A 20,020-nucleotide genomic window follows, 5' to 3' on the forward strand; every position below is an offset into this window, starting at 1 on the left:
GGTGATCACTGATCAGTTGATGACTGCACCAATGTCACCTTATGACAGCGTTTCTCAACCTGTGGGGCGCGCCCAACTAGGAGGGCGTAGTAAAATGAAAGGGGGGCCGCGAGCATATCGAAAAAAATAAGAAAACAACCATATCAATACTAAATTAAAAACAAGTTTGATAATAATTATTAGTGACTCACTCGGACCTGTCTTGCAGAGCAAAGTTTTTCGAAAGAAGGTTTAATATTAGAAATTGGCACACTGAGTTCTTTTTGTTTTTTTGTGTTCAAAGCAGCCACCACAGGAAATCCGATTTCGCAAAGGTAGGATGTTGAAAATAATAGGGGTGTTTGGTCTTTAAGGTAACAAACTTTTCTGAGATGCATAGCTAGGTTAAATGAACAACTTTTCTTAGTGACATTTTTTAAATTTGCTGTTTTTATTACGCTGAACCACGGTAGAGAATAATATAAGGTAAAACGACGAAGGGTCAAGCAGTAACTCTCTAGTGGTAGACAATCGTGTTAGAAAGAGACGGAGAAGGTAGTGCTGCAGCGGTTCACTAATTTCGGCGTGTAAATTATTATAAAAACCCAAACAAGGATTAGAAAGCTCTAGAATAGGTTTGCTGGTAGTACCATAACGGTAAACGACATTATAAACCAATAAGATGACGTAAAATAGTGATGTATCTAGTTCTAGGCAATAAACCTTTTAACGTTTAACGTAAATACGGCAAACGTATTTCAAAAATACTGTATTAACTTTTGGTACCTCGCATATTAACTCTGTGGCGGTCGTGAAAAAGTAGGTAAGTCAAATAATTTCAAAAATGAGTTAACCATGTTTACACCTTAATAATAAATCATTGAATTAAATAATTCAGATTTTCACAGTTTAAAATTTACTTATATTGAAAGCAAGTACAGGTAGAAAGAAGTTTCTATTTAATTACAGGATTTTAGGAATGATGTGGAATTTTGAATCGTTGTCCTGAAAAATTAACATTTTCGACTTACCTACTTTTTCACGACCGCCACAGAACTATTCATTGTTATTGAATCTCTTATTTCAGTTTTCCTTTTCATCAGTTTTTGGGAGTAAAGGTTAGGGAACAAAATCAAATGAAAATGAGATTATAAAAATATTAAATATTTATTGCGCTTGAAGTCTTGACTCTTTCTTTTTTCTTGACAATTTTTTTGTGTTTTTGAAATCAATTTTGTTATAAATATAACGTAATTCATAATTTTCAAAAGTATTTGCGGAAAATTTTCATAACCACAAAATATAATACCTAGTAATGCCCTTGGCTACGTTATTTTTTAAAATAGTGTAAGGAATCGGATATTACGATAAGCTTATACGTGAATCTTATGATTATAAGCATAAGGGAACGTTTTATAAGCAAAAAATTGCCTACCGCATATCCGTTATTTTACGGCAAATTTGTAATTTGTCAGGCAAAAAATGTAAAAAATAATAGCCGTCCTTCGTATACGTGCATTGGGCTAAGCACTACCTTTTCGATCCTTTATATTGATCTCTCACTCGCACATGTCTAGCGTTCGAGGGACACAATCTCAGCGCTGGACACGCTTCGTCGTCTTACCTATATAATTGTCTACCGTGCGATGAACTACATTCTGTTTCCACTGTTTGAGAGCCACTGTTCGTATCTGTAAACACATAATTATTAATAGCAAGTTAATAAAGATTTGTACAAAAAAGATTTGTAAAGGAAAATACCATAGCTCCCGTTTTTATAATTTAAAATTCCGGTGGATCTCAAACAGTGGTTCTACAATTTGAAAAAATGATTACTAGAAAATTATAACACTTACTTACTAAAAAATTTTACTAGAATAAAAGTTTTATTTTGTCTACACGAAATGCTCTTGTTTTCAGTGCAGAAAATTCATCATCCGCCTCTGCCCAAAATTCAAAGCGTGATTTATTACTAAATTGTTTTTTGATTTCGCCATTTGCCCTGAAGTCTGTGAAGATTTCTTTTTCGGTAGTTGAGAGATCTTCGGTAGTATTTTGAAATGGGTTCCTAACCCACTCGTAACTTACTGCCAAGTTGTCGTCAACAAGAACTACTTCCTAAAATTCCTTGCCAGCATGACTAAATGATTTTCATTGGTTACAAAAACGGCTTGCACATGTTGTTCTTCAGCCTTTTAACAATTTCATCCACATTTGCAAAATATTTCTAGGTTTTTTTGCTTTAAATTTTTGCTCCATAATTCTAATTTTCTACCAAAAGCATTAACTTGATCACTCGTATTCAACATATGTATGTATATATGTTTGCTCCTTGGAGTTGAAGTTTCAAGATATTTAATTTCTCGAATATGTCGACCAAGTAGCTCAATTTCATCACACAGAAATCATCTCGAAACTTCTCGCGATTAAAATTGTGGTTGAAAATTGGGTCGCAAAGACTAAAAGGTTGAGAAACGCTGCCTTATGATATGACATATTGGCGGATTCAGAAAACAAAAATACCTAGCCATTTGAAAAAATAAAGTTGACAATCATCTGACCTTGAATAAAATCAATATTAAATAAGTCATAGTTTTATTCACATGACGCAGGGAGTTTGTTATTCCACAATGTAAAATTCAGCAACATGTTATTCTCATTACTCATTATTGTGTAAACAAGATCTCCTCCTCCAGAATAAAAATAAAAAATATACCTAGTCATTTGAGAAGATATTTTGACCTTGAATAAAATCCATATTAAATAAGTTTTAGGCTCGGTTTATTCACCTTCAAGTAAATTTATCTGGCCAGTAGTTGCTATGATTTACTGCTATCTCTGCTATTGGTAGATCCATGGTAATTACCGTTCAAATAAAGTTACTTGAAGGTGAATAAACCCGGCCTTATTCACATGACGCAGGGAGTTTGTTATTCCACAAGATAAAATCGGAATTTTTTTCTCCTAATATAGCAACATGTTATTGTAATTATTCAGTAAACAAGATAATGAAATAGGTTATATAATTGAGCGTAGAGCAGAATTCAGCAGTCGCCGAAGTAAACAGCAAGATAAATAACAATCATCCAAACAACGATGGCATTCAAAACGTGTTCTTTTACAAAAAACTGGTTAGTAATAGCAGTTATGGTTATGTGTTTGTGTACCGAGTATAATTGCCAGTGCACTGGGGGTAGTGATTGTACTAGTTGTACAGTAGCATGCACTGGTTGTGAAAACTGTCCAAATGCAGTAACGTGTACCGGTTCTAAAAATTGTCTCAAGGCAGTAACATGTACTGGGTCTACAAACTGTAATCAAGCCACGACGTGTACAAATTCAAAAGACTGTTTTGAAGCCACCACATGTACTGGCTCAAGCAACTGTTACAAAGCTACAACATGTACTAACTCAACCAACTGTTACAATGCTACAACAGCGTGTACCAATTCAACAGGATGTCCCGGACGTTAAGTTTTTTATTGTCAACAATAAAATAAAACAAAATTATTGTCATCTAAGCTTAAACACAATTGTAAGCTTGATCTGTATTCTATCTTCTATCTGATCTGTCCCTTTGCCAAGGAGGATTATTTTGTACTGGGAGACAATAATAAACTAATAAGTATACCTGATATAATTAACTTTGCCTTAGATTAAGCTAATTTCATCATAGTTTATGATAAATGGTGTGTTTTCGATGAAAAATAGGATAAAACCTGAATTTGTCATATTAGTTTGTATGATAGCTACTGCTACGTTATTAAAATTTGTTCCTTTTCCTTGCAAGTTCCCTAAAGAAACTGCAATTAATAACGATTTAAATTTTAATTGGCACCTCGAGAATGCGATGATCTCGACCTTGGATGGAGATGCTGTCCGGAGTTCGGGAGAGTAATACAACGGTATCGAAAATAAAATGTTTATTCACCAAAAGAAGAGCTAAATGTGAAGTAACCATTTCTAGATCCTAAAGGATCCAACAACAAAAGAATGACTAAATGACATTTATCCTTTTGACACTGTTATTGTTTTCCACGGCGCGCTTGATTTTTATTTTATTTTTCTAGAATTTGTATTGCAAAGAAGTCAACGTGTTGGACATCATTGAATTGAGAAAAAAATTCTCTACCAGAATAAAAATAAAAAAATATGTTTCCATTTAAAAAAAGTTTTTGAAATCTATTATTATTTAAATTCTTAGCCTGTGATCCGAAAATAATCATTGTCCTATAAGAATTTGCCTAGTAGAAACTATACAGAGCGCCCAGAAATGTGGTAGCAACTTTTACACAAAGTGTCACAAGATGTCACTTTCGAAAAGCCAGATTTGTTCAATCTTGCAACATTCAATTTTTGAATTTTTTCAAAAGAATATGTTACGGAGGTTTTCCGAACAATTTTTACCCCCGATTTGTGCACTAAAATTTGTCGAGATGTTGCTTGAAGGGTTCAGTTATGCATTGAGCATAATGGTGGTCAATTTGAATATTTTCAATAAAATTTAAATTTGAATGTTTTACGTTTGACAATAATTCTTGACATTTATTTATCTCAATTTAGATAGCGGCGTTGCCATGCATAAAAAAGGTCTCTGTAAAAAAGTGTCATCTTGCGAGACCAATCGAAAAACTTGCTACCACATTTCTGGGCGCTCTGTATGAGATATCTCCAAAACTACAATCAATCTACCTGGAAGACCTCTCTCAGCGCACTGCACTTTGTAACCGTAACGTAACTCCCGCTGAGAAGGATCAGCTGTCATGATAGATTCAACATTTATGGCACGCATTTTAGTGGCAAAAACAATGATTATGATTCAGGTATAATAAAAAATTAATTATATCAGTTATATTAGTTTATTATTGTCCGATAACCTTTTCTCTCCCAGTACAAAATAATCCTTCTTGGGAGGCAAAAGGACAGATCGGATAGAATACACATTAAGCTTACAATTATGTTTTAGCTTAGATAACAATACTTGGGTTTTATTATTGTTGACAATAAAAAAAAACTTAACGTCCGGGACATCCTGTTGACCTGGTACAGGCTGTAGTAGCTTTGTAACAGTTGGTTGAGTCAGTACATGTTGTGGCTTCAAAACAATCTTTTGAGTTTGTACACGTCGTGGCTGCATTACAGTTTGTAGATCCGGTACATGTTACTGCCTTGACACAATTTTGAGAATCGGTACACGTTACTGCATTTGGACAGTTTCCGCAACCAGTGCATGCTGCTGAACAACTAGTACAGTCAGCACCCCCAGTGCATTGACAATGATACTCGGTACACAAACACATAACTATAACTGCTATTATTAACCAGTTCTTTCTAAAACCACAAGTTTTGAATGCCATAGTTTTTTGTATTCAGTATTGTTATTTATCTCGTTGTTTACTTCGATCGACTGTTGAATTCTGCTCTACGCTCTACTATTTATATAACTTATTTAATTATTTTGTTTACACAATTATTACAATAACATGTTGCTGCATTAGGTGCAAAAATTTCCGGTTTCATTTTGGGGAATAACAAACTCCCGTCGTCATATGAATAAAACTATGGCTCATTTAATATGGATTTCAGTTTTCCACATTACAGGGTAAATCACGAATAGTGTCTGATTTATTTACAAAAATATAATTATTTTGACACATTTGATTGACACTATTGTTTAATTTTTCTGAAATGGGATTACTATGATCACAAAATTTTATTGAAATTAAAAAACAGCGAAGTATTCTATGAGAGAGTAATTTATGTTGCAGGAATAAAGGCGCTAAATCAGACACTATTCGTGAATCACCTTGTATATGAGGTAAGTTTGTTTCATAATCTTTTCAATAACTGGAATTTAGCAGTTTGTAATAAATAACTGTAAGAGTAGGGAACACTTTAAACATAATACATATGTTAGGCGTGTTGTTAAAAGAGCAACTTAATTTTAGATAATCCTGTAAAACAGCCTTGCCGAAGAATCTATTTTTTAGACAAGCAATTATAACTTTCGGATATAATTGTTTTACGTTGTTGACTAATCAACTTTATCATTATTATTGTTTTAGTAGGTACACTTACATTCAGATAGTAAATATTCACAATACTAAAATCAAATAGACCAGCTTTTATTAACATATTTGAAAATTCATTATAATCCTATGAAATCGCTTTGTTATTCTTCTTTATGAAAATATATTGTTTGACATTTTTCGATTACAGCCCGACGCAACACACGGGCGGACTTACCGGCACTTTACCGAAAACCATTTGTAATTTTCCCCGTTGGCGGAAACAGAAAAGATGAACAAACCGGTGCCATAATCATTCTTTTGACAAGTCAGAGCGCACGAGTAGTACTGCGGAAGCACCTTCATTCGATGCGCTGTGCATTAAAAAATCGGAATGCCTTATTGCAAAGGGGAATAAATGCCGATTGTCTCGCGTCACGCAAAACTGCAAAGTACTGGGGCTGCAAAAAAAAGAGACCAAAAGGAAACGAGGCTTTTTGGTCGGTGACCGCGGAGCGGGCCAGTTGTGCCATCTATTCTGGTATCGCAAAATTTTTGATTCCGGGATCATCGTAATACCGCTGTCAAACGCCGTCTCCGAAGAGTTTGCCAAGTCCAGTCGCCATCGATCCGCATATTTTTACCGGAGGAAGTCGTTGTTAGGTCGCCCCTTTCACTCGGAATGGTAATTATCAAATCATAGCATTTCTCGTTGCCAACGACGTCCGTTAGGGGCGGTTGGTCCTGTTGGTCCTGTTGGATCTGTTGTACCTGTCGATTCTGCTGGTCCTGATGGCCTTGTGAGTGCCACCGAACTTGCAGATAGGTCACAACACTTGTAACCGCCGAGAGCGACAGCATCGCGGCAAGCCGCTATATTCTAAGTTCCATCAGATCCCAGTAGTAGATTTTTCGAACGGCGTGTTCAGTTCCTTCTTCAGCAAATTGTATAATAGCATTCGATGCAATTTCGTTCATAATATCTAGCAATGACTGGTAATATTTATCCGCTTTGTAAAAAGGAAGCTTTCTTTACGTTTTTTTTTTATTTTGTACATATTTACCTACCAACTGAAATATAGAATATGCTTTAATTTCTCCACCTACAAGCATTGTGTTCAAATCTTTATTTCAATTATTATTAAAGAAATGTCGTTTCAGTTTTCCACACGAATCTTGTTTTTTTTTTTCAAATTGCGGCACAAACTCGGAGCCCTAGTTTAAGCAACTTAACAAGACGCAAACGCTCCTCTAGCTAGTTGCCTGACGCCCATTGTGAACCCGCCCCAGAGCTTCCGCACAAAAACCTGAGCCCGGAAATGTGACTGGTCACAGGAAGGTCACAGGTTCCATAAATGGAGATTAAAGCCTAATCCAAGCCTAATCCAAAGAAGTCGCAAATCGTTATTATTCCACCATAAGATTTCAGAAACCTCTCCTACTATTACCATGTGCAGGTAAAAAATCAATTCCCTGCCGGGTTGTCAAATATTTGGAAGTCTACATCGACGCAAAGCTTAATTTCAACAGACACACTGAAATAATGAAACACAACGCTATTGCTAGGGCTAAACATTTTCGCAATCTCCCATATTAAAACAGAGGAATTGATAACACCACAGCAGCAAAAATATACAAAATACTTTGTCGAACAATGCTAGAATATGGAACGTTTCTCCTACTCAAAGGAAAAAGTTTAGAAGTTCACAGAGTCGTCAATTTATTTTTTCTAATTTGCTGTTTTAACAAAGCTCTTAACGTATTTGTTTTGAATGCGTTAATAAGCTATTAATACATCCGAAATCTAGGAACTATTTTCAGTTGGTTACACACATTGCCCGCAGCAAATTGACTCTTGTATTCTCTGCTATTTGCCGCATTTCTAGATAATTCATCTTTAATTGCAATTTTACTTGCGAAAAATTACAATTATGTTTAATCTAGATTCAAATTTAGAATTTTACTTTAAATGTTAACTATGAAATAAATGTGTCACCAACTGTCACAAAATTCCCTAAATTACCAAAATTGATTTTATTTGTAATAAAACATGTATTTAATATGCAAATTAGAAAAAATAGCATAAAAAATCCGTTTTATAAGCAGTCGTGCTGCAAATCTGACTCGTGTCTTAATATAAGTTTAATAAAACACATGTTTTAATATACTATGAAGACACAGAAGCGCACGTGAACTAAATTACCTTGCTAAAATAATCCAGTATAATAAATTACGTCCAAATGTTGTCTTTATCCTTGTAAGTGTCAAATAGGTCACCTGCGTTTGTGCGAAAAGGGATGATCAAAATTCGGCTAAGTTGCGCGTTTGTTTCATACGCGTCTACGTTTTTGCATCTGCAGCCATGTTTAACACAGTTTTTTTATTATTGCAAATCACATGGTTTCAAGGACGAGTTTCTCCTTATAGCATTTTTTATTGACGATCAATTTTTTGATATAAATCTTACGTGATTCAACAGTTTAAAAAGGCATGTGGCATGTAAAAATTATGTTTTTAAGACTTGGATTATTACATTAATGAGATTTTACTCTTCACCGTCTAAAATACCTGCATTTTAAATCTCACAAAAATCGGTTGGAAAATAACCGAGGTATTAGTCTGGAAAGTCTTAGCGGAGACACCCTGTATACAGGGCGTTTGGGGTATAAGGTAACAAACTTCTCCCGTGAAAGAAATAGACAAAATAAAACTTTTATTCTGGTAACATTTTTTAGTATAATGTTATAGGTACTGTTCTATCGAGCGATCCACTGAATTAGTAAAGTTGGCGCTGGAACTGAAGCCGTAGGTCTTTCTGAATCGATACACTTATTTGTCTATAAATTAATGTTACAAAATGCTATCAGTGGAGTCAAACGAAGGGCCCGTTTGTGCGTAGAACAAAATGGTGAATACCTTTCGGTCGGCCGTTTTTCAATTCCAATTCCTTTTTTGCCTATCCTTCTTCCTTCAGATGGTGCGACGGGGCTCCGGGGCACTTTCCCCGGCCACCCACGCCCATTCCACCTCTCATACACAACATTTATACACCCATGGGCGCCTTTTCCCGACGGGACTCGAACCCGTGCTGACCTCGCGGTGGTGGTCGAAAGAGTGTTGATTCTTCCTTCCACCACCCTACCGTCAGCCCCGAGGAGACATACACACACATCCATGGCCCGGCGGAGGTTTCTCCCTTGGAAAAAATCCTCCCCCTTCGGTGAGATTCGAACTCACTAGCATCGGGACCGCGACCTCGGAGTACTTTCTCCGACAGCCATGCGGCCACCGAGCCACCTTTTTAATCATTTGTTAATTCAGTTCAATAAATCGTAGGTAATAATTGTCAATTTGTCTGATGACATTTATTGACAGAACTACATAGCTACTTGACAAAGAGTAAAGCGGTCCAGGAAAATTCACATGTGAAAAATTCCAAAGTTAACTAATTTTTATAACCGGTTCAAATATGTAATAAAAATGCGAATCAGACCAAAACAAAAGGGGCCTATTAATAGAACTTTATGAAAGGACTCCATTGCCGAAAGAATCTCCGCCCTAGAGTTTAAAGAAAGATAAAATTTTTCAGCTCAGAAGAAGTACATTGACAAGAGGAATCCAATTGTGCAAGATCCATTGCGATGTGTTGCTTAAGAGGAGTGGATACCTACTTTTCTTATGGACCTTTCAATGTATAATGCTAACAACTCATTAAAAAGAGCAAATTATTCCCTATAAATCGGCTTGAAAAACAAATTACGAGTATTTATTAGAAAACATAGCAAATATTTTCGTGAAATTGATGGTTCCTAGTTACAGCAATGCAAAACCAGATTGCGGATATGTTCTTAACACTTTGGCTACTATTTGTACCATTTTTGGTACACACTCGAGCTTTACCTGCAAACTATGTGGTCAGATTTGGTACACATTTTACGACTCACTTAGATCCACTGTGTACCCTGTACGGACACGATTTTCGTAGTTTACAAGGTGATTCTCGATAGTCGTAGTTTGTGAGTAAAGATTGGTGAAGCATTTCGAAAAAAATGAAAAATGAAAATTTTTTCTATCTTGAACGGTATTCAAGGAAAGAACAGTTTAATTCGACCAATCAAAGCATTTTAGGCCATCCAGGTCTAGGTTGCATATTGTATTACGTTTTCAATAAACTGACCGGCTATGAAACTTTTGAGAAACGTCAGTGTCAAAATTTCATTCAAATCGCTTTAGTACCGCCGTCGTGGTCAACCGTGCTCTTTTATCATGTATTCTGCAGCGGATTATGTGGAAATGTTGATAATTTACGGAGAATGTGGAAATGAAGTAAATCTACATGCTCTATTTTCAAGAGCATTTCAGCAACGATTTTATATAAATTTGTGGGTTGGTCTATTAGGGAATCGTGTGGTATGTCTTCAATAGAAATTAGTTTGCATGTCAGCTAACTTCCCTCTTTAGGTAGGATTTTTTGAATTTCCTGCACGGTAAGCGCCAGACATTCACCCAGAATTTTGAATGGAGAATTTTTGAACCCAGAACTTCCCAATTTGTTTGAAGACATTCCACTTCTTTTTTGTGCTACCGGCTAGTTTCAACAGGACGGCGCACTACCACACTTCAGTCGACAAGTTCGAGAAATTTTGGATCAACAGTATCCTCATCGATTGATAAGTTGTGGTGGTCCACGACACTGGCCTGTGCGGTCCTATTGCCTTACTGCTACAGGAGAAAAATTCAGGAGTTGCATTCAGGAAGCTTTTGCCACAATTACTCCTGAAATGGTTACGAATTCTAAACTGAGTCTTTTGCGACTGGCATGGTTATGCCTGGTGGCCATTTTGAGCACTTCCTCTGATTGTAATTATGTTTCGTTTCATAATCCCTTTTGGCTTGTGTTATACCTTTTCTTCCTGTTTTTTACGATAAGCTCACGTGCATGAGAATAAACAAGGTTGTTTTCAGAACCGCCAGTTGTTGTTTTATTTAAAAAAATAAAAATACATAGATTCATGTGATCGATGGCAAATGTGACATCTTGAATGACATCTGCCTTAACCTAGGATGTTGATGTTGATACTTTAGCGGACATGTCATTCTGGCATTATTTAATTGTAACAATTTATAAACTCAGCAACCGATTTTATTCTCATTAACACCTCAGGAATTGGTGGATCTTAGATGTATCACAACTCTCTTATGCAAGCCATTAATTGTTCTCATTTGCATTTTTAGAATCGAGATTGTCGTCGGCATTTGTCTGTTTTCTCTGGGGTGCGAGTTCTGGGACACCTGTATAGGGTGTATTTTTAAAATGTGCCGAAATTTTACCTACGAGGTTGTAGGACAACGTAGAAAACTAAAAGAAATTTAAAAACATTGTAGCTCAAAAAATAAATGTCATTTCATTTTTTGACATAGAATTTTTTAAATATATTTTCCGAGCTCTACATGAAGCCAGTAGGTCGTGGTTAAAATATTTGTACAACTTTCAGTAACACCCTGTATTATGTTCTGTGTCAATGTTAAGGAACTTCCTCACGATATGACATGAGTATAATAATAGGTATACCTTTTTGAATTTCAACAACCAATGTGTTCCCTAAATCCAGAATTTTTAAATTTTTAAAAAGAGATTGCGGTACGATTCCCGTTGCTGAAATTATAAGTGGTAAAATCGAAATTTTTTCTAAACACCAAACATTTCTGATAGCAACGGAGAGCTCTAAATATTTATTAATTTTTGTGTTATATGTCTGTGTTATACAGGTGTCCCAGAATGAACCAGGATAATTCCCTGGTAGTAGATTCAGGGTCAGTGGCTCGTATTGGAACAAAAATGACAAATAAACCGAAACCATTAAAAGTATCTTTCAATACTCCTGATATGGCACGGCTCTGCTTACGGAAGAAAGGGAATCTCATCCACCATGCCCAATTTTCGAGAATACTTATTCGAGATGACAAAACTCCGCTATAAATAAAAAATTTGCAGTCTTTAAGAGAAGAACTTAACATTATGCGTCAGCATTCCTCAAATTATTAATAAAAAAACTAGAAACTGGCAAACCATTTAGCTTATCCATTTTATACACAAACATCTCGTCAATTATGGCAAAACTTACTACACTTTCTACTGTTATCGCGAAAAGTAATCCTGATATAATTGCCATAAGCGAAAATGGCTACAGTCAAACATTGCAGATTCAGAAATATCTATTAATACCTATACTATATTTAGAAAGGATAGAACTATATGTAGAGGGGGTGGGGTCTGCCTATATGTTAAGTACTCCTTACTAAACTATTTCAAAACTATTGTCGTAGATATCGAAACAGATCCATATGATTCACTTTGGGTTAAATTTCATAACAAAGTATTTACTTTCACACTTTACTGCTTATATCGACCTCCTGATGGTACCATTTTAAACTCCGCTGCTCACGATGCAAAACTGAATAATACATTAGAATCATGTTTTACAACTTTATCTAATTTAGTCGTGATAGGTGACCTAAATTTTTCCAATATCAAATGGAGTCAAGGGATATATCAATGGACAAGCAGCCGTGAAAGTGACTTAATTTCAAAGCTCAATCACAATAATGTATCGCAGTTAATTTCTGAACCCACTCGTTTTAGACAGAATCAACAACCATCCATTTTAGATCTTTTATTAACAACAGACGCAGATCTGATATCACAAGTTACTGTTGGCGACCCAATTGACATCTCTGATCATTGTAGAATAACGTTTGATATACAAGTTCTAGTGTACAATACACACAAAATTGAAATAAAAACTTATAAAAAAATATCTTATGCTTCTGTTAATGACGACTTAGCCGGGCATGACTGGTCCTCCTTTTACCAACTGCACTGTGTTAACTTGCAATGGAAATATTTTCTCTCTACAATCAACCAATACCTGGAAAAAAATAGTTACATCAAATCGCATAAACAAGTTGTGTCCAAACCATGGATTGATCACTCTCTACTTGTTCAATACCGTCTATTTTTTTTGTTATTGTGATGAACCAAGTGGGTAATTCAAAAATCCCACCAAGCGGCCATCTCATTTTAGTTCTACCAACATACGCAATGAAAATAAAACCCGCGAAATTAAAAAAAAATGGCCGAGAGCGCGTGATCGTACCTCATTAATTTCCCTACGTTGTGTTTTTTTTTTAAATACAAATTAAACATTACCAGATTCGTTCCAACAGGGTTTGTGAACCACACAGAAGAGTGCAAATAAAACAACACCATAATTAGGACCAGCTATTTATTCAAAGTTTTTATTTTCGTTAACGCCGGGATTAATGAATAATAAAACGTCTCGGGAGAGGGCACCCAAGTCTCCCCAAATGTGAGAAGACTACTCATTTAGAACTCTAGGAAAAATGGTGAGCTCTGGCCATTCCCCTAGACCCCCAAATGAGGCTCCGCTAAAACCTCTCCTGAAAATACGAACAAGCCCGAAGTGACAACGTGGACGGGACAGTTAGTGAAAATTGAGCAAACTGATTTCATAAACAACACGATTCAAATTCAGAAAAAAAAACAGGAGGGTCGTGTACATTACAAACAAAACAAACAATTACTTCGGACTGTTCGAGCGAGAGCGGGCACTAGGCGAGAACTTCAGCATGTCCTTTTTTTTCCTTTTTCACGTTAATTTACAAAATGCGGCAGATACGCTATAGAAGGAGTGAGTGGCTTTGGGTGGTCCGGTGGTCTGTGGTACCTATCCTTACGACTTTATCATTTCCCGCCTACCCGTGATTTAGTGCTAAGGGGAAAAATCCTAACTGCTTTACGTTAAGTCAACAAAGTGAGGTACTATAAGTTCATCAGTTGGATTGAATATGACTATTTCAAAGCAAAAACAAACGACGCTTGTCAAGTACCACAAACTTCGGGAACAGATTACCATTCCGGAAGTTCTGTGCCAAGGAACTCGGATTCAACTTACACCATGAGCGACGTTGCGGACCAGCATTCAGCAAGCCTCGGCAAGCGTTATGGTTTTCGGGTCTCTCTTGGGGCACAACATGTTAAACGAGAGGCCGTGGGTCGTGTTCAACGATTGGATGTTAGGAGAAACTAAACCCCTCAAACAGAGAGAGACCCTCGCGATAAGGAAGAATTGACATTTACAGCAACTGGAAAATGCAAACGAAACCGCGACAAAACTTTGTTGACAGAGTAATCTAAGAACACTTTCAGTTTGAGATGGAAAAATGGTAACAACCAATAACACATACATAACAATAAAACAAAAAAAACCCACAGTCCAGTCGACCCTAGCATATTAGAGCCGGATCATCGACAAGGGGCCCCCCTTGAATAATATGGCGGGCGCCCCGGGACTAACCGATGAAAATACCTAAATGTAGAAGATCCCTGGATAAGAAAAAGCCCGCGCAGATACCTGAAATATAAACCCAATTGGTTGCTACCGGGATGGAAAGTGGAAACTTCAAGTTTTGATTAAAAATGTTAAGCAATAAATAGATACTTGTTACACCAAAAGCGTCACTCGGAATAGTTAAAAAAAAGGGATCAAAAATGAGGGAGTGCGCTTATAACAAAAAATGCAAACCACAGACCCATTCTAAAAACTTGGCGCCCTTTTCTTTTCTTTTTAGGAACGTTAGTGAATTGTTACACCTGATTTTACAAAAAAACGTGATCCGTACGATTTTATAAATTTAGCAAAACTAGAACCAGGCTGCCTTACTCTCCTTCGCAAGCTTACAATCGTTAAAAAGCGTGATACATGGGGATGGTCGAGATAATTGCGGATTTTATACAATATGGTGGCCACATCAACAAACCACGTGCGAACAATTATAATCGTTAAAAATACATTCCGTGCGAAACAGACATAATTTTAGTACCGCAAACATACCTAGTTCAAACCAGAAGGAATGGACAACAACAACGTCTAATGTAATTCGGAAAACACCGAAAATCTCACAGTTAGAGCACACAAAAAAAAAACAGAAAATCACACAGGGTACCTCTGCACTCATCTACAGACAAGGGAGAAGTGTCGCAAAAAAAAACATGGCCGTTCATCCCCTGTCGGCTTCCACCCACGCCCCCAGTGGTCGCTGGTGGTGCCCACTCCGGTATTTTCCTGGCTTTTGCTGGCGGTTGGTTTAAATTCAAACTCGGCTATCTCATTATGTACCTCTCTTTCTCTCTGCACCCACTTGTATATAAGGGTGGGCGTCCCCTGAGTGTGAGTTGGTCAGTGTTGTTGTACGAAGTAAGATCTACGTAAATCTAGAAAATCACACGAATTTGTTTCATTCACAATCACATTTCAAATTGAACTAAGTCGTTTGGAAACGCCAGCGACTTTGTATCGTCGAGACGATACACTACTCAAGATGATAAATCATAAGAGGCAGCTCTGGCGGAATTTCAGGCGCTCCGGTGCTCCATCTGATTACGACATTCACCGCAATTTCTCTAATCACCTGAAAAATGTCATTAATGAAAAGAAATAAATAATCCTAAGGCATTTTATGGACATCTGCGTAAACATCTCTTCTCCAGAGTCAGTGTCCCAATCGTTCATAATCCTAGCGGAATTCTGTGTGGTAGCAGCCTCGAAACTGCAAACGTTTTGGCAGGGGTTTTTGCATCAATGTTTAACACCAGTTCAAACAATAACATACCCACAATTATTCATCCTTATGTCAGACACTCCGACACGTTGTCGAATGTCTTATTTACAAAAGAAATAATTTTAAATGAAATCAACAATTTACCTGTGAACTCTGCGCCTGGCCCTGATGGTCTCACTTCTAAAACTATTAAATTATGCTCCCAAAATTTGATTGGCCCTCTATGCAAAATCTTTCAGACATCGTTAACAAGTGGCAAATTGCCCACACAATGGCTCGAAGCCGTTGTAACGCCAATATTCAAAAAGGGAGATAAGTGCAAGGCAGAAAACTACCGGCCCATTAGTCTAACATCTAGCACGTGTAAACTATTTGAGAAAGTGCTAGTTAGACAATTACTCGAATTTCTACGAAATAAAAACGTTGTACCAATAAACCAACACGGGTTTATTCCTGGCCGTTCTGCCATAACAAACTTGCTTACTTCATGTAACCAGTGGACCAAACTGCTGGATACAGGAAAAACTGTTGACATTGCTTACTTAGACGTTAGCAAAGCATTTGACAGAGTGCCACACTCTTTACTCCTACATAAACTCGAAAGATATGGCATCAATGGACATGTCCTGAACTGGATTGCGGCATTTCTGTCCTCTAGAACGTTTGCAGTTTGTCACGGTTCGAACATTCTGTTCCGTTCGTTTTTCGTTTTTTTGAATTTGGCCGGAGTGGAAGGCCCATGGGTTCTACTAATGCTTGGGGATGCACCATCGTTACTCGAACACCTCGAAAGTAACCTTAAAAGTAACGAATTCAGTAAACTTTCGCTCACAGTTAGGCCGAGAGTAATCGACTAATCGCATGTTACCGCGACCGTTTTGTTTGTGTCCTTTTCCTTCCCAATCCCTCATCTTCCCGTTCGCTTGTTGTTGTTGTTAATCCTTTCTACCTTGCCTTCTCTTTGGGTTTTCCTTGGCTGCTTTTCTTAGTTTTCGTTTCGTTTGGCCCCCAGCTGAAGAGGCAGCTGGAATCGTGCCCTTATCCTCACAATTTCAGCGGGACGGTAGCTACATACCATCGGGTTTGTCAGGTCGCGAACCTTGGCTCTACGCCAGAAAAATTTCGCTTTCTTCACGGCCTAGAGTTTATCGGACTTGAGTAGGTCTTCTGAATGTACCGTTAACTTACCTTTCCCTTTTTTAAGACACCAACTCCATTAAATTCCCTTACCTTCTCGTCCCTAGGCATTTTTTTCTCCTTCCTTCCCGGACCTCTCAGTCCTACTTAGTTCCCCCAATTGATGGCTATCTTCATCTCCAGAAACACCTGGAGACGGTCTCGTTCGACGGTTCTCATCGATAATCGACGGCGTAGGCATTTTGATCCCTTTGTTTTGATTTTTCTAACCTATCTCGGTCCCGCTGTCGCGCGTCAAAAATTCGAGCACGCACGTACCTGTCGGTTCTCGATGTTCCTTCTGTCGACAGCCGTTAAGATCTGTTTTCCTTCACCGAGACTGGTTAGACTTTTTTGGGCAAGGCGATAATTTCGCGTTTCGATGCCACTCTGCCTTTTTCGTCACGGGTGAACTTCGTGGCAGCGTTTTCTTGTGTGTCGCACCGATTTTCAGGATTTTCACGAAGTCTCCTGTGCCCGTCAGAAGAGTTGTGTGGTTCTCCGTTTCGTGCTGGAGAGCGTACCTTTTGGAACCCCAACTCTGTCGAAATTTCCGGATCTTGGGAGTCACGGACTTTTTCTGGCTTTTCGTCGCCCCAAAAAACAGACCTCACGCCGACTGAGTAAGTCACAGTTTTCCTGGCGTACGTTACCTTAATGACGTTCTCTTCTTTCTATGAGAGGGTCTTTTAAGCGGATCTTTTACGAGGACCTTTTGTCGGACCCGTTCAAGCGGATCCGTTAAGTCCCTTTTTTTCTGGCCTTCTTTCCTTCATCTCTACCGGTGTCAGCAGCGGCCTCAACGGCGGCAGTACCGCCGAGCGGCGAACCCTCGCAGGACGCCGAAGGACGACGCAGGAGGCTCAGGTTAGATCGTTCCCGAATATCGAAATTCACACCTTCAGGAACAGAGTCTCCATTTTGCTCGTGTCGGGGTTATCTTCATCTCTCGAGGCGGCAGCAGTTTTTCGGCAGGGAGATAACGTCCCTTCTTTTGTTCACCGACTCTCTCTTCTTGTGTCGCGTATTTTGTCTTGTATGTGTAATTTGAATCCAAACCCTTTTTTTATAATTTTATTAGTAAATCCGACGCCGGTAACTTTAGAGTTGCGCTTTGATTCGAAACATGGGTTCCGGGGCGGATTCGGTCGACGCGGTTAGGGCAGTTGGCTCCGCGCTAATTTTCTGCACCGGCTCGGAGAAAGAACGAAATTTTTCCGCCACCGGGAGCGTTTCTTAGTAACTTCGTTACAATATTTATTTTGTAGCGTTACCGGTCAGGACCGTTCATTCAATTTTTTGTTTGTTTGCTGCAATTATATTTGGCTTTGGCCACCCACATCGAAAATATTTCACTGTACCAGGGAATATAATTTAATTAAATTGGTCAACTGGGACACGTGTGTTTCATTTCGGGTATCGGCCCCGGAGTATCATCGGATCCGGATACTCCTGAAGCATCAGTGCCGGAAGATCCTGGCTCCCTTACTCTCTCGTTTTTCGGGTCGGGCTGATTCGTTCCCTTACCCCACCCAAGACTGAGCTACCGGCAACAATTGCCAACCGCCGACCCAAATTCGAAAATTATCGTGGCAAGTTAAAGTGGGTTCTGTGCTCTCAGACAAGAAACTCGTTATAAGTGGCGTGCCGCAGAGCTCGGTGCTTGGTCCGCTATTGTTCACTCTTTACACATCTGACTTGCTTGCCAGATTACAATGTCCTTTTGCAGCTTACGCAGATGACGTAAAAATCTTTAGTTCATCCAATGAATGTAGAGATATTAAATTTTGTGACTGAATGGAGTGATCAGTGGTGTTTACCCTTGAATCCGGATAAATGTTCCGTCATGTATCTTGGTTTCAATAATCCAAAAAAATTATATCAGTATGGAACCCGAGACATCACTGCAGTTGAAAATCAAAAATGATCTGGGCGTCCTCGTTAATAACAAGTTGAATTGGGGCAACCTGAGCGCCAAAGCCGCTAGAAGGGCTTCTGGGGTTTTTCACTCAATCAAAAGAGCTTTCTCTAAACCAAGTCCTGAATTATGTTCAAGGTTATTTAAAATGTACATTAGGCCCCACTTAGAGTATGCAATGTCAGTTTGGAGACCCTATCATGTGAACCGAGTACAATATGCAGTAATACGATGACCGACAGGCTTTAAACATAGACCCTACAGAGAGAGGTTAAAGATTGTACAATTGCCTGAATTAGAAGTCAGATATGATACAGCAGATATGATCCAGATATATGGATTAACACACAATATATGGCCAGGTGACACCTCGGAATTCATAGACATGCAAACGGACCCCCGACTACGAGGACACCAATACAAGCTAAAGAAAGAGAAATTTAAGACATCTTCTCGACAATATTTCCTAACAAACCGTGCATTTGAAACCTGGAACAACTTAGATAACACAGTCGTTAACAGCGCTAATGTCTGTGCTTTTAAGAAGCAATATGACAAAACGCAGGAATAAATCAGTACACAATTGTCCAATATACAGAATTATACAACCATTAAGTTGCTAAATAGGTTTGCCTCAGCAACAATTTAAATCAATAATAATAATAATAACTCGGAAAAAATATTTAAAAAATTCTTTCAAAAAATGAAATGGCATTTAATTTTTGAGATACAATTTTTTTTAATTGCTTTTAGTCTTCTACGTTGTCCCACAAACGCGTAGGGAAAATTTTGGCACATTTGAAAAATACACCCTGTATGTCATATTTTATAAAACGTAGGAAGTTTGTTATTCCACAATGATAAAATCGGAATTTTTTTCTCCAAACACAGCAACATGTTATTGTAATTATTCTGTAAACAAGATAATGAAATAGTTATATATAGTAGAGTGTAGAGCAGAATTCAGCAATCGACCGAAGTAAACAGCAAGATAAATAACAATAATACAAAAAACTATGCCATTCAAAACGTGTGCTTTTACAAAATTCTGGTTAGTAATAGCAGTTATAGTTATGTGTTTGTGTACCGAGTATTATTGCCAATGGACTGAGGGTGCTGATTCTACTAGTGGTACAGCAGCATGCACTGGTTGTGGAAACTGTCCAAATGCACTAACGTGTACCGATTCCCAAAATTGTGTAAAGGCTGCGTGTTTTGAAGCCACAACATTGTACTGACTCAACCAACTGTTACAAAGCTACAACCTGTACCAATTCAACAGAATGTCCCGGACATT

At 37.9% G+C, this 20,020-nt stretch overlaps 1 protein-coding gene and 1 long non-coding RNA gene across 2 annotated transcripts in view; one reads left to right on the forward strand and one right to left on the reverse strand.

Annotated features, from left to right (window-relative positions):
* The window catches only part of LOC138139236 (uncharacterized), a 355,934-nt gene that overhangs the window by 225,378 nt on the left and 110,536 nt on the right, over positions 1-20,020 (reverse strand). The window lies entirely within an intron of this gene.
* LOC138138994 (thermal hysteresis protein YL-1-like) lies at positions 3,016-3,609 on the forward strand. Its single transcript, XM_069059144.1, has one exon. It carries the CDS (start codon positions 3,076-3,078, stop codon positions 3,451-3,453), a length of 378 nt encoding a protein of 125 aa, XP_068915245.1. The 5' UTR covers positions 3,016-3,075; the 3' UTR covers positions 3,454-3,609.

Source organism: Tenebrio molitor, chromosome 9 (assembly GCF_963966145.1).
Source record: "Tenebrio molitor chromosome 9, icTenMoli1.1, whole genome shotgun sequence".
NCBI lineage: Eukaryota > Metazoa > Arthropoda > Insecta > Coleoptera > Tenebrionidae > Tenebrio > Tenebrio molitor.